The following is a 14,644-nucleotide window of genomic DNA, read 5'->3' on the forward strand; positions in this document are numbered from 1 at the left end:
TGGGCAAGTTGTTGGAGGGAATCCTGAGGGACAGGATGTACATGTATTTGGAAAGGCAAAGACTGATTAGGGATAGTCAACATGGCTTTGTGTGTGTGGGAAATCATGTCTCACAACTTGATTGAATTTTTTGAAGAAGTAACAAAGAGGATTGAGGGCAGAGTAGTAGATGTGATCTATATGGACTTCAGTAAGACGTTCGACAAGGTTCCCCATGGGAGACTGGTTAGCAAGGTTCGATCTCACTGAATACAGGGAGAACTCGATACAGAACTGACTCCAAGGTAGAAGACAAAGGATGGTGGTGGAGGGTTGTTTTTCAGACTGGAGGCCTGTGACCAGTGGAATGCCACAAGGATCGGTGCTGGGTTCTCTACTTTTTGTAATTTACATAAATGATTTGGATGCGAGAATAAGAGGTACAGTTAGTAAGTTTTGAGTACACGAGTTGGGAGATCATGTTGCGGCTGTACAGGACATTGGTTAGGCCACTGTTGGGATGTTGTGTGCAAGTCTGGTCTCCTGCCTATCAGAAAGATGTTGTGAAACTCGCAAGGGTTCAGAAAAGATTTACAAGGATTTTGCCAGGGTTGGAGGATTTGAGCTATAGGGAGAGGCTGAACAGGCTGGGGCTGTTTTCCCTGGAGCGTCGGAGGCAGAGAGGTGACCTTATAGAGGTTTAGAAAATTGAGGGGCATGGATAAGATAAATAGACAAAGTCTTTTCCCTGGGTTCAGGGAGTCCAGAACTAGAGGGCATAGGTTTAGGGTGAGGGGGGAAAGATATGAAAGAGACCTGAGGGGCAACATTTTCACGCAGAGGGTAGTACGTGTATGGAGTGAGCTGCCAGAGGAAGTGGTGGCGGCTAGTACAATTGCAACGTTTAAGAGGCATTTGGATGGGTATGTGAATAGGAAGGGCTTGGAGAGATATGGGCCGGGTGCTTGCAGTTGGAGATGGATTGGGTTGGGATATCTGGTCAGCATGGACGGGTTGGACCGAAGTGTCTATTTCCATGCTGTACATCTCTATTACTCTTAGTTAGTTGGAAAATTCTTCGCTTCTCTGAAAGGAAGTGGTGTGGATGAGTGTTGCAATGGCGAATTAATGGAGGTCTGTTTTATTCCATGGATAATCATGAGCCGTGTCCTCACAATTGGCGAACTCAATGAAATGGACCTATGTTAAATTGGTTTGAGGAAATGAAAAGAAGGAATTGATGGCTGTTTTTCGGATTTTGAAGTTGACAACTGCGTGACTCAATTCAGAGTCACTTCCGCTCAAAGGAAGTTGCAGAGGGACATTGATGAGCGAAAAGAATGCATTAAATAAAGTTATTAGACATCAGCATTAATATGCGATGGTTGTTTTTATTTTAACGTGTACAGATTCCTAGGACATAAGAGCCATGACCTTGGGCTCATTAGGATTGGTTACGGAATAAAACAAACCTAATGGATCCAGGTTTCTTGTATAAAATATAAAAGCTAGGAGATGTTGAGCTTAACATTTCAATAACACCTTGGTTTGAAGAACTGAGTATTGTTGGGCTTCTAATTGTCAGAAGAATATTAAACCTTTGTGAATGTAATGATTCACTATAGTGCCGCATGACTGGAGAAATGCAAATACAATATCTTTGTCTATCTATTCCACTCAAACATGCAGCAATGCTGTTGATTTGAATGGTGTAAGATTTTGTTTTAAACTGGGAAAAGCAATAACTTCAAGAATTGCAGAAGTCGAAGTATTAAATGAATATTTGTTCAAAACTTATTGCAACAATAGAATAGTTTCCATTTAAAGAAATGGGAGGGAATTGAAAATTTATGGGGCAATTAAGATAACTGGGACATTATTGAGCTGTGGTACTTTTAGCTAGTATAGTTGCAGTTAGAAACCGAAGTTTACCTATGTGGGTTTCCTCTGGATACTCCGGTTTCCTCCCACAATCTAAAGATGTGGAGGTTAGGGTGGATTGGCCATACTAAATGGTGGTGGGTGGCATGATGGTGCAGTGGTTGGCCCTGCTGTTTCACAGGTTAGATTCCACCCTCGGGCACCTGTTTGGAGCTTGTCCGCGTGGGTTTTCTCCGACTGCTCCAGTTTCCTCCTCCAATCCAAAGATGTGCAGGTTAGGTGAATTGGCCAAGCTAAATTGTTCATAGTGTTCAGGGAATGTATAGGTTAGGTGCATTAGTCAGGGGTAAATATAGGATAATAGGGGAATGGGTCTGGGTGGGTTACTCTTTGGAGGGTCGGTGTGGACTTGTTGGGCTGAAGGGCTTGTATCCTAGAAGGGATTCTAAGTTCTGAATTGTCTTTAGTGTCGAGGGATGTGCAGGGTAGAAAGATTAGCCATGATTGATATGGGTTAGGAATTAGTTTTAATGGTTACATGGAGAGGGTGGGGGTGTGTGTTTGGGAGGGATGCTGTTTGGAGGGTTGGTGCAGACTTGTTGGGCTGAATGGCCTCTATCTGCACTGTAGGGCTTCCATGATTCTAATTCTATTTCTACTGGAGTGGCATGATTTTCTTTGATTGCTTAAATTTTTCCTTCCCTCAAACTGTTTGCAGTGACATTTGAGGATAAGAAACGTGAGAATTTTGAGCGGGGGAATCTTGAACTGGAAAAGCGACGGCAAGTTCTTCTGGAACAACAGCGAAAGGAGCAGGAGCGCCTTGCCCAACTGGAACGTGCAGAGCAGGAACGGAAAGAGCGGGAGCGGCAAGAACAAGAAAGGAAAAGGCAGATGGAGCTCGAAAAGCAACTGGAGAAACAACGAGAATTCGAACGACAAAGAGAGGAAGAGAGAAGAAAGGAAATAGAAAGGCGAGAGGTAAAATTGGAATAGTAATTAATGATTTCTGAAAATAAACTAAAAGGATATGACTAGATCACAAGAAATATCTCAATTCAACCTCTAAATATGTAATTATGGCTTTTTGCACTTCGAAGACAGTGAGGTCTGCAGATACTGGAGATCAGAGTTGTGTGTGTTGCTGGGAAAGCACAGCAGGTCAGGCAGCATGTGAGGAGCAGGAAAATCGGGCATAAGCCCTTGCTGCTTTTTGCACTTAGGTCTACTTTACCTTATTTAGGCGTCAACTGCATATCACTTTTAACTATTGATGCTGGAGAATTGTTTCTCTTTATTCTTTGCAAATGCTACTTTTTATGTTTTGAAATGTCATTTTATGTAAAAATTAGTTTTAAAAGGAAACAATTTGTCCAAATCAAGTTTTTGAAAAAGTTATACCAGGTTAATTTCTCTGCTAAATATTCAGTGCATACAATTTTATCCAACATCTCGTGTGAAGAGAGCTGAAGCAAGCAAGTGCCAAGGTTTTTGACTCTCATATCTTTCTGAGAAAATGCTGGTACTTAACCACCAGAACTCCACAGCTCATCAGCAGAGAGCACTGACCATGTTCTTGCTTGTCTATCATGACCCTCACTTTCTCAAAGTAAGCATCATGAACTGACAACATTCAATTACAGAAAGCTCAGTGGTCTTGTATCAGAATATCAACTATTGTATTTATCATTCTATCTGGCTTATTAAGCCAGACCAATTGGAGATTTGTGTGGCCTTACTAGCCTTTGCTAAAGGATTGCAAAGTTGAACCTGGTTCACATTTTAGACCTCCACTATGTCATCTTGGAATATCCCTGACCCTAAATAAAAACATTGCTTAAAGATAAATATTTGCATTTGTTTTCCTCTCCTGTCCAAATTAGGTTATTGGTTCTCAAATTGAATGTGCATTTGGTAGATTATGGTAATCTAATATTATTATAATGAGAAAAGGAATCACTAAATTATAAGAATGAGATGTGTCCTGTCATTGTTTCTATTTAAAACTGCCTTGTCTTAAAACAAACCTGACCCAGGGCATTTTGGCTTAACTGTAGGTGATTTTGTAGCTTTTGCAGGATTTCTTTAAATCTAATGTAATTTATTATCCCTTTATAATCCCTTTTCTATTTTGTTTTAAGAATGGCTAAAGGTCTTGGGCCTTTATTATAGAGATGTTAGGAAGAAGTGGATGAAAATCCTCCATGTCTGCAACCTCTGTTGTTAATATGATTTCATTATGATTTTTACTTGAGTTGAATCACTTTCTTTGCTTGTTTGTTTGTGCCAGTTGATTTAGTTTCTTTGAGATTCATTTAATACCTCAGCACTCAACTGAAAAAATGCTCCATATTGGAAAAAAGAATTAATTATTTAGTGGACTTTCAGTCAGATGATTTGGAGATGCCAGTGTTGGACTGTGGTGGACAAAGTTAAACATCACATCCACCAGGTTATAATCCAACAGGTTTATTTGGAAGGACTAGCTTTCTGTGCGGTGCTCCTTCATCAGGCAATTGTCAGAAAGCTGGTGCTTCCAAATAAACCCGTTGGATGATAACCTGGTGTTGTGTGATTTTTAACTTTCAGTAGGATAACAAGTTTATAAAATATTGATTTTATTCAGTGGTTTTATATGGGTTTGAGTATTGAAAACATTTTTTTATTTCATGAGTCTGTACTTGAAGAAATACCGTATAAAAACAGTAATTTCATTTCTGTATTTATTAAACTCTCTGGGATGATCAGTACAACATTTTGATTGCATTAGACAATGACTGTGAAGAAATATGTTAGTGTTGCCAGAAAGCTGTCTTTGTAGAAGTTAAAATTTAAGTTAAACCATAGTTCTGGATATAGGTTTGCTCACTGAGCTGGAAGATTCATTTTAAAATGTTTCGTCACCGCACTAGGTAACATGTTCAGTGAGCCTCTGGAAGAAGCACTGATGATTCCTGCTTTCTGTTTATATGTTTGGATTTATTTGGGAAAGTGATGTCATTTCCTGTGGTGATGGTATTTCCTGTTCTTTTTCTCAGGGGTTGGGAGATGGGGTCTAACTTCATGTGCATGATGATAGAGTTCCAGTTAGAATGCCATGCTTCTAGGAATTCTCGTGCATGTTTGGCTTGTTTGGCTTGTCCTAGGATGGATGTGTTGTCCCAGTCGAAGTGGTGTCCTTCCTCATCTGTATGTGAGGATATGAGTGAGAGAGGGCCATGTCCTTTTGTGGCTAGTTGATGTTCGTGTATCCTGTTGGCTAGTTTTCTGCCTGTTTGTCCAATGTAGTGTTTGTGAAAGTCCTTGCACGGTCTTTTGAAAATGACATTAGTTTTGCTTGTCTGTATCGGGTCTTTCAAGGTCATTAGCTGCTGTTTCAGTGTGTTGATAGGTTTTGTGCGCTCCCAAGATACCAAGGGGTCTGAGTCGTCTAGCAGTCATTTCCGAGATGTCTTCGATGTGGGGGAGAGTGGCTAGAGTTTCTGGACGTGTTTTGTCTGCTTGTTTGAGTTTGTTGCTGAGAACTCTGCGGACTGTGTTCATTGGGTTCCCATTCTTTTTGAATACTCTGTATAGGTGATTTTCCTCTGCTCTGCATAGTTCCTCTGTGCTGCAGTGTGTGGTGGCGTGTTGGAGTAAAGTTCTGATGCAGCTTTGTTTGTGGATGTATCAGGACAAGGAATAAATGCTGACCCAGCCAATGATGCCATGTCCCACAAGTGAATTTATAAAAATAAAATAACTTCTGTAACCTGGGGCATGAGTTGCTGCTGAGTTAAGAAGAAAAATGGCATTTAGGGCTGATTTATAAATGGGTCATTTCTTGTTCTGGTTGCATTTAGATATGTATATTCAAGCAGGAAGTGTTTCATAATGCCATTAATCTAAACTCACTCATCAACCATGATAATGTGTTACTTTCGTGGCACTAGAAGATATCCTGACGTCACAGGATAAGTGTGTGATCTCTGCATCTCTTGTCGTGCCTTTGAGAGCAGGTTCAGGGGTCTATGATATTTGCCACATTATATATAACCCACAATATTCTCGTTTGATGACAGGCTGCAAAACGTGAACTTGAAAGGCAGCGCCAGCTTGAATGGGAGAGGAATCGTCGGCAGGAACTCTTGAACCAACGCAACAAAGAGCAAGAAGATATTGTAGCCTTGAAAGCAAGGAAAAAGACTTTAGAGTTTGAACTTGAAGCCCTTGTGAGTTCATAGATTTGCTGTCACAACATTTATTTTGGGGTAAGGCTGTATTGATTTGACAGACTTTGTTTTTGTCTGTTAGAATGATAAAAAGAATCAGTTGGAAGGCAAGCTTCAAGACATCCGATTTCGTCTCTCCACTCAAAGGCACGAGATTGAGCATACAAATCAAACACGGGAGTTACGAATTTCAGAAATCACACATCTACAGCAACAGTTGCAGGTTAGTTTTTAGTTGATGTGAAAATTTGAGTTATCAACATATATTTCTTGGAATACAAGATCCTCCATAAACCTGGTCATTTGCTTGATGCCAAACTGCAAAAATATGATGCATTTGAATGTGATAAATTTTCTTTTCTTCTGACCTGTAGGAATTTCAACAGATGCTCAGTCGACTGATTCCTGAGAAGCAGTCTCTCAATGATAAACTGAAGCAGGTCCAGCAGAACAGTCTACATAGTAAGGATTGTTTCTGAATCATTTTCAGCTTTCTGAAAGTGTATTTGTATGCATCAGAATGGGTTTTGGATTGTGTAAATCAGTAACGCATCAGAAATTGAACCAGGTATGACAGCACAGGAACAATCTTAGAGTATTTGCAATATTGTTCTTGCTAGGACACCAGGCTTTCTTGGAATTAGAATAAACAAACACAACTGCAGTTGCTGAAAATCTGAAACAAAAGAAGTGTGAGAAAAACATGGCAGGTCTGACAGCATTTGCTGAGAGAAGTATTTTCAATTCTGACAGAAGTTTACTGAACTTATAACCTTAAGTCTGACAACATCTGTTGAGAAAAACAGACCTGCTCTGTTTCTCAATCACTTTTTTTTGTTTCTCAGAAATAGACAAATTTCACTATTTGACTGCTGGGTTGGTCATTCTGCGAATTTGTTTGTTGTTGTCCTTGCTATCAGTGCTTTTTTTTTGTCATTACCAAATTTACCTAAAACCAGCAATCAACTAAAACCCAAAGTGGAATGCTAGAACTCTATAATAAAACAAGAAAATTCTGGGAATATTCAACTTGGTGTAAATATCTGTTTTTTTCCCTTCATTTTTTCATGGGGTACGTGTGTCACTGGCAGGCCAGCATTTGTCTCTCTTCAAATGCTCTTGGGCTGAGTAACTTTTGAAAAGACAGTTAAGAGTTAGCCACATTGACTGGTCATTTGTAGGCCAAGGTCAGAATCCACATGACACCAGATTATAGTCCAACAGCTTTTGGAGCGCTGTTTCTTTGTCAGGTGAAGCATTTCACCTGCCAAAGGAACAGCGCTCCTAAAGCCTATGATTTCAAATAAACCTCTTGGTCGATAACATGATGTTGCGTGATTTCTGAGCTTGTCAACCCCAGTCCAACACCGCCACCTCCACATCACTTTGTATGCCCAACTAGGTAAGAATGACAGGTTTTCTTCTCTAAAGGGTGTGATTTAACTGGATGAAGTTCAACAGTTCCATAGTCACCATATCGAGAGCTAGGCTTAGATTCTAATTGAATTTAAATTTCACCAATTGCTCTGCTCATTGGCCACCAAGTTCCTCAATGAATAATGAGGCATGAACATATGAACTAGAAGCAGGAGTAAGGTATTCGGCCTCGTCTAACATTTAGGATCGCAACTGATCTAATTGTGCCCTCAAACTCGCCCCTTACTCCTTATGATTTTGATTCCCTTGTTCGTTAACTCTTATCTACCTTTTTGAATTCAAAATTTTCAATGTCTGTGCTGCCACTCATCTCTGAGAAATAATTTCCAAGATTGAATAGCCTTGAAGAGAGGAAGAAAACCTGTCACATCTCCTCCATCCTAAATGGGGAGGCCATTTCTTAAATTGTGTCCCTGAGTTTCCAGTTTATGTTTTATGTTGATGACCTTCCATCAGTGCTGCAAGTTATTGCTTGATGAAGGGCTTATGCCTGAAACATTGACTCTCCTGCTCCTTGGATGCTACCTGATCTGTGCTTTTCCAGTGTCACCCCTTTTGGTTCTGACTCTCCAACATATTCAGTCCTCGCTTTCTCCACTGAAGCCAATTATTCCATAAAATATCAATTTTTTTAAGTCCTAGCAACAAAGGACCTGGGTGACATCTTTAGTAGCTCCGTCAATAATATTTCCAGTCAAGTACAATTCAGCATTGTTATTCTTCCAAATTATAGCTATAGATTTTTCTTTGATTACCTAAAACTTTGGTAGACCAAGTGAATTTACTTGCTTTCTAATTCTCTCATACATTCTGTCTGATCTGTGAAAACTATGTGAAAATTGCACTATTTATTTTTCAGTGAAGTGGTGCACAATGTGTGTGTTTCCAGCACTTTGGTGTTTATGTTTAACGCCTTGTGATACTATCGCAGTTTTTCATGATATGTAATTTATTTAACTTGTGTCAGTATTTATTTTGATTCATGGCATGTAGATGTTGCTGACTGAGCCAGAATTTATTGCCCTTGAAGATATTGTTGAGCTTGCTGTTTGAACTACTGCAGTCCATGTGGTATTGGTGCAGTGCTGTTAGGAATGGTATTCCAGGATTCAAGTTACTGTGAAGGATAGTTCCAAGTTGGGATGAGAGATTTGGAGGTGAATTCTCCGATGGTGATGCTCCCATGCATCTGTGACCCTTGGCCTTCTAGGTGGGAGGTGTTGCAGGTTTGGGGTGTATTGTTGCAGGAGGTTTGGTGAGTTTCTGCAGTGCAGCTTGTCGATCTTACGGACTTGCCAGTGTGTATCAGTCCGGGAAGGTTGAAGGTAGTAAGATGCTAGTCGAATGGACTTTTTTGTCCTGGATGGTGTGAAGCTTCTTGAGTGTACTTGCAGTTTCATTCACTCATGCAAGTGGTGAGTATTCCATCAAACTCCTGATTTGTGCCTTGTTGACTTTGAATTCGTTTTGGGAACTTGAGATCATTAAACCATCAGAAGCTTGAATAGAGTGGACAGGGAAACTTGTTTTGCCTAGTAGGAGAGCCCCTAATTTATCGGGGCTATTGAGTTAAAATAAAGGATTAGAAGTGACAAGAATCAAACTTTTCGCAGAAACTTGTGATGTCTGGAGTTCACTGTCCAGTTTGCTGGTGGAGTTGGAAACCCTCAACTCATTTGAATGGAACCTGAATCTGCAACTGAAACACTGTAACCTCCAAAGCCTAAAGAGCAGTTGCTGGAAAGTGGGGTTTGAGGAACCAGCTCATTTATTCATCTAGAAAATGTGAGGGCCTGGATAGTCTCTTAATGTGCTGTAACTTTTCAATAGTTCTGTGCCTGCAGTAACCATGATTGGATGTTGTCAGGATTGTTGCATTATTCATTGCCTTCAATAATTCATTGATATCACAGGAATGAATCAAATAAAATTTGAGACACTTGCGACATCCAGAGGCATTGGAGATGGATCAGCTACTTGGCACTTGTGGCTGAAGTTGTTTGCAAATGCTTCAGCCTTGCGTTTTGCCCTGATGGCACTGGAACCCCACATCATTGAAGATGGAGTTAGATGTAGAGCCCCCTCTACCAGTTAGTTGTTTAATTATGCACCACTATCCATGTTTGGATGTGGCAGGGCTGCAAGGCTGTGAATTGATTGGGATTGTGCAATCTTGTCTATTGCATGTTGTTTTTACTGTTAGGTATGCAAGTAGTCCTATAGAACTTGGTACTTATACCCAGTCACTTCAGTACAGAATATAACTGATCCTTAATAAATAATGGGTACTAAATGCTGGTTTTCCATTATTCCATGGATCAAGGACAATTCAAAAACTTCTGTATTAAAGGGGTTCAATTATTAAGTGAGTAGTTCTTGAAGGAAAATGATTACATTTTGTTCCAGATGAAATGACAACAGAATTATTCTTCATGATAAATTGAAAAGACTCAGGACAATAGTAACTGTCAGGTATCAATTGACTTGGGTGATTGTGTTCAGTGACTGTCATTTTGGTACATTGTCAACAGTTGGATTCATTCATTATTGATAAATGACCATCTGTTCTAAAACATTTGATAGCTGCAGTTACTGCACAGAAGGAAGCCATTCACACTATTGAATTCAGTTAATTCTACCATCTAGCCTTTATCCCCCCCTTGTCTCTGCTTTTTTTTCTCCAAGCAATTAGCCGGTTCACTTTTAGAAGCTCTGTTGAATACAAAAAAACTGGAACCTGTTGTATGGCAGAAGACCTTCCTGACACTTGATTTTGGATTTCCTCATCTACCTTTGTGAAGCCACTAATGTATTCCTTAATTAATTGTCGCAAAGTACGAGATAGCCAAAAGAGTAAAAGCAGGGAATAGCTGAGATAAATGCAGTTCTGATTTCTTTGCATGCTTGTGAATAGCACAAAATATGAGCATATTCAGCCTAATGAGGAATGTAGATGGATGGGAAAAATGATGCAACATGTAGCGCAGAGAATTTGAAGTGATTCACTTTTTGGTAGGAAGAATAAGAGAAGCAATATAAGATTAAGGGTTCATATCTGAAGGGGATGGAATGTAGCACACCAAGACTGGGGGATACATATGTGAGCAAATCATGTGAGCAGGGCAAGTTGAGAAACTGGTTATAAAGCCCAACATTCCATGTAGCTTATTAATTGAGGGCCTATCAAGGGCATTATGGTATTCCCATATAAAATTTAGGTTCAGTTTCAACTGGACTACTGTATCCAGTTCTGGGCATCTTGTTTTGGGAAGGTATTAGAGAGGATGCAGAAATGATTATCAAGAATGATTTGATTTTCGGGATGAAGGAATTGTGCTGTATGGAAGATCGAAAAAATATTTAAGGGCCAACTTGATGCAAGTCTTCAAAATAATGAGCAGTAGAAACAGTGCAGAGGGGAATCAAGTGGTTTATGCTGGATGGAAGTTTGCTCGCTGAACTGGAAGGTTTGTTTTCAGACGTTTCATCACCATACTAGGTAACATCGTCAGTGAGTCTCTGATGAAGGGCTGCTATAATGCTCAATTTTCTATTTGTGTTTAGGTTTCCTTGGGTTGGTGATGTCATTTCCTGTTTTTGTCAGGGAGAAGTAAATGGGATCCAAGTCAATGTGTTTGTTGATAAAAGTTCTGGTTGGAATGCCATCCTTCTTGGAATTCTTGTGTGTGTGTCTGTTTGGCTTGTCTTAGGATGGGTGTGTTGTCCCAGTCGAAGTGGTTCCTTTCCCAACTGTATGTAAGGATACTAGTGATAGTGGGTCATGTCATATTTTGGCTGTTTGAAGTTCGTGTATCCTGGTGGCTAAGTTTTCTGCCTGTTTGTTCCAATTTGTTTGTTATAGTTCTTGCAAGGTATTTTGTAAATTACGTTAGTTTTGCTTGTTTGTGTCAGGTCTTTCAAATTCATTAGCTGCTGTTTTAGTGTGTTGGTGGGTTTGTGGGCTACCTTGATGCCAAGGGGTCTGAGTAGTCTGGCAGTAATTTCCGAGATGCCTTTGATGTAGGGGAGAGTGGCAGGGGTTTCTGGATGCGTTTTGTCTGCTTGTTTGGGTTTGTTGCTGAGAAATCGGAGTACTGTATTCGTTGGGTATCTGTTCTTTATGAATACACTGTATAGGTGATTTTCTTCCACTCTTTGTAGTTCCTCTGTGCTGCAGTGTGTGTGGTGGCTCGTTGAAATAATGTTTTAATGCAGCTCCGTTTGTGGGTGTTGGTATGATTGCTTCTGTAGTTCAATATTTGATCAATATGTGTTATTTTCCTGGAGACGTTGGTTTGAAATTCCCCATTGGCTGTTCATTCTACTGCGTAATTTAGAAATGGTAGTTTGTTGTTGTTTTCCTCTGCTTTAGTGAATTTTATGCCAATAAGAGTATTATTGATGGTCTTGAAAGTTTCCTCTAATTTGTTTTGTTTAGTGATGACAAAGGTGTCTCCATGTAGCGGATCAAAGTTTGGGTTAGATAGTTGGCAGAGCTGTTTGTTCGAATGTCTGCATTACTGCTTCTACTGAGAATCCTGATATCGGAGATCCCATGGGTGTTCTGTTGGTTTGTCTGTAGGTTTTGTTGTTGAAGGTGAAGTGGATGGTCAGGCATAGGTCCACTAGCTTGATGATGCTGTCCTTGCTGATGAAGTTGGTGTTTGGTGTAAGTGTCTTTGGTTCTTCTACTCGTGTAGTCAGTGTTTCCTTGACCATGCTGATGAATGTAATAGGGCAGTTGCATCAAAGGAGGCCATTGTTTCATCCTCTTCTATCTTGGTGTCTTCAAGACTTCTTGGGTGGAGTGGATGGAGAGGCGTTAGTCTTCTACAAAGTGTTTTAATCTAGCTATTTGGCCAATCTAAGCTTGGTGTTCCAGGTAGCGAGACTATGGGTCTGAGGGGGGGCTCCTGGTTTTATGAATTTTGGATAATCTGTGGAAGTCTGATGTGTACCTGGTTTCATTTTTTAGAGATGGAAATGTGTTGCTGGAAAAGCGCAGCAGGTCAGGCAGCATCTAGGGAACAGGAGAATCGACGTTTCCTAGATGCTGCCTGACCTGCGCTTTTCCAGCAACACATTTCCATCTCTGATCTCCAGCATCTGCAGACCTCACTTTTTCCCTTCATTTTTTAGAAGTCGGTCTCATTCATTTCTCCAGATATCTGAAGTTTTTTGAGTAGGGCTGTGATTTGGTTGTGGGGTTGGTAAGTGTTGATATTTGCAAGCAGTGTGTTCGCTTTCTCAGTGTAATCTCTTTGATTTAAAATGACTGTCAAGTGTCCTTTGTCTGCAGGTAGGACAACAAAATTTTTCTTTTTTTTTAGTCCTTCTAGTGCTTTCCTTTCTTGAGTATTTTGTGTTCCCTTCCTTTTTCCTGCTTAATGTTGGTGCAACTGTCTGATGGTTTGCTGGATTTCTTCTGTAAGTTTGTTGTCTTTCAGTGTTGTTTCTAATGCTGCTAAGAAATCTTTCTTCTCTGCATCCTGGAAGTTGTAATTTAATCCTCTTACTAAAACTGCTTTTTCAGTGCCTGTTGTGGGTCGGTCAGTAAGTTTTTTTTTTTCATCCATGCTTCTGTGTTGTTTGTGTTGTTATTTTGTAAGTTTGTCTCTTTTTTTTCTTGAGGTTTAGCTTTTTCACTTTGTGTTTGTTGCTGTCTAATGTCTATGGCTTGTTGTACTGTGTCTGTCCATTCATGATCTGTTGCATGAGCCATTAGAGTTTTTTGACGCGAAATTTCCCAGTTCGATTTACGGAGTCTGTTGTGGGCATCATTAATCATTTCTCTAAGCATTCTGCGGCTGTTTTGCTCTGCTGTTCTTTTGGCTAGTGGTAACATCACCACAGGAAATGGCATCACCAACCCAAGGAAACCTAAACACATAAATAGAAAGCAGGCCATACCACCTCATCCGGAGGCTCACTGATAATGTTACCTCGTATGGTAACGAAACATCTGAAAACGTTCAGTGAGCAAATTTACATCCAGAGCCTCAACTTGAGCTACAAATCGTCTCAAAATTCACTAGTGGTTGGTGCTGTTAAAGGGTTGAGTAGCAGAGGACATCAATTTTAAGTGATCACCAAAAGAAGCAAGGGCAACATGAGGGCAAATCTTACATTGCAAATGATAAGGAACTGGAAGGCACTGACTGAGCGTATAATGAAGGCAGATTCCATCAAAATTTTCAAATAGACTTGAATAATTATCTGAGCCAAGAGAAATTACAGGGCTATAGGGTTGAGGTTGGAGAAGTGGAACTCGGTGAGGTAGTCCTATAAAGAGCCAACGTGAATGTAATGGATTCACTGTGCAGTGACTGTTCTTTTTGGATTAGAGGAAGTATGCACTATCTCTTTGTATACTCGCAAAACATGAATGTTTCTGTTAAATTTATCTTTCATAATGTAAGCGGTGCTCCGAACACCGACTTAATTTTGTAAAAGGATCTGTTTGACTATTTTGGAGAGAGAAACTAATTAGAGAGGCAGTGCATGGTATTTTCTTAGAGTTCATTTTGAAATTACTATGCCTGTGTTTTTGCCTGGATATTGAGAAGGAAGGCATGCAGTAAATTATTGGGTGCAGGTGATCGTCAACTGGGAGTGACTGGTGATGCTAAACTCTAGAAACTATGAAATTGTAATCTAAAATGCAACCAAGAAGTATGGCAGTAACAATATGTTAATATGTAAAAAAACTCAAGAACTTTTATCTTACTCTGCTGTTTGTCAAGTTTTGTAATTAAATTTCTGTTTTGTTGTGACTATGTAAGTTTCTTGAATGCTTATGACTGTTGTGACAGATTATTTAAGTGCACATTAGTAACAACTCAGTGTATTTTAAATGCAGCATTTCCTCTTCCAAACTGTCAACTTGCAGAACACTATTTTTTTTCATTAATAGGGGACACTATTCTTACTGTTAAAAAGTCTTTGGAAAACAAAGAGTTGACTAGACAACATCTTCGTGATCAACTCGATGAAGTTGAGAAAGAAACAAGGGCGAAACTCCAGGAGATAGATGTCTTCAATAATCAGTTAAAGGTAATGCTGAGCATTTATTTAATTCTTCTTGCTGTGTTCTATGTTAAAAGTTGAACAGGCACAGTGTCAAAAGCCTCCATAAA

General features: G+C 39.8%; 1 protein-coding gene across 3 annotated transcripts in view; it reads left to right on the plus strand.

Moving 5' to 3' along the window:
• Window positions 1–14,644, plus strand: part of itsn1 (intersectin 1 (SH3 domain protein)) — a 207,869-nt gene that overhangs the window by 91,496 nt on the left and 101,729 nt on the right. For all 3 annotated transcript variants that reach the window (XM_043701257.1, XM_043701255.1, XM_043701256.1), the window contains exons 12-16: window positions 2,579–2,841; window positions 5,922–6,071; window positions 6,154–6,294; window positions 6,446–6,533; window positions 14,422–14,561. In XM_043701257.1, coding sequence (XP_043557192.1) covers window positions 2,579–2,841; window positions 5,922–6,071; window positions 6,154–6,294; window positions 6,446–6,533; window positions 14,422–14,561 — 782 coding nt within the window. The remainder of the gene's footprint in view (window positions 1–2,578; window positions 2,842–5,921; window positions 6,072–6,153; window positions 6,295–6,445; window positions 6,534–14,421; window positions 14,562–14,644) is intronic.

Source organism: Chiloscyllium plagiosum, chromosome 12 (assembly GCF_004010195.1).
Source record: "Chiloscyllium plagiosum isolate BGI_BamShark_2017 chromosome 12, ASM401019v2, whole genome shotgun sequence".
In the NCBI taxonomy this organism is placed as follows: domain Eukaryota; kingdom Metazoa; phylum Chordata; class Chondrichthyes; order Orectolobiformes; family Hemiscylliidae; genus Chiloscyllium; species Chiloscyllium plagiosum.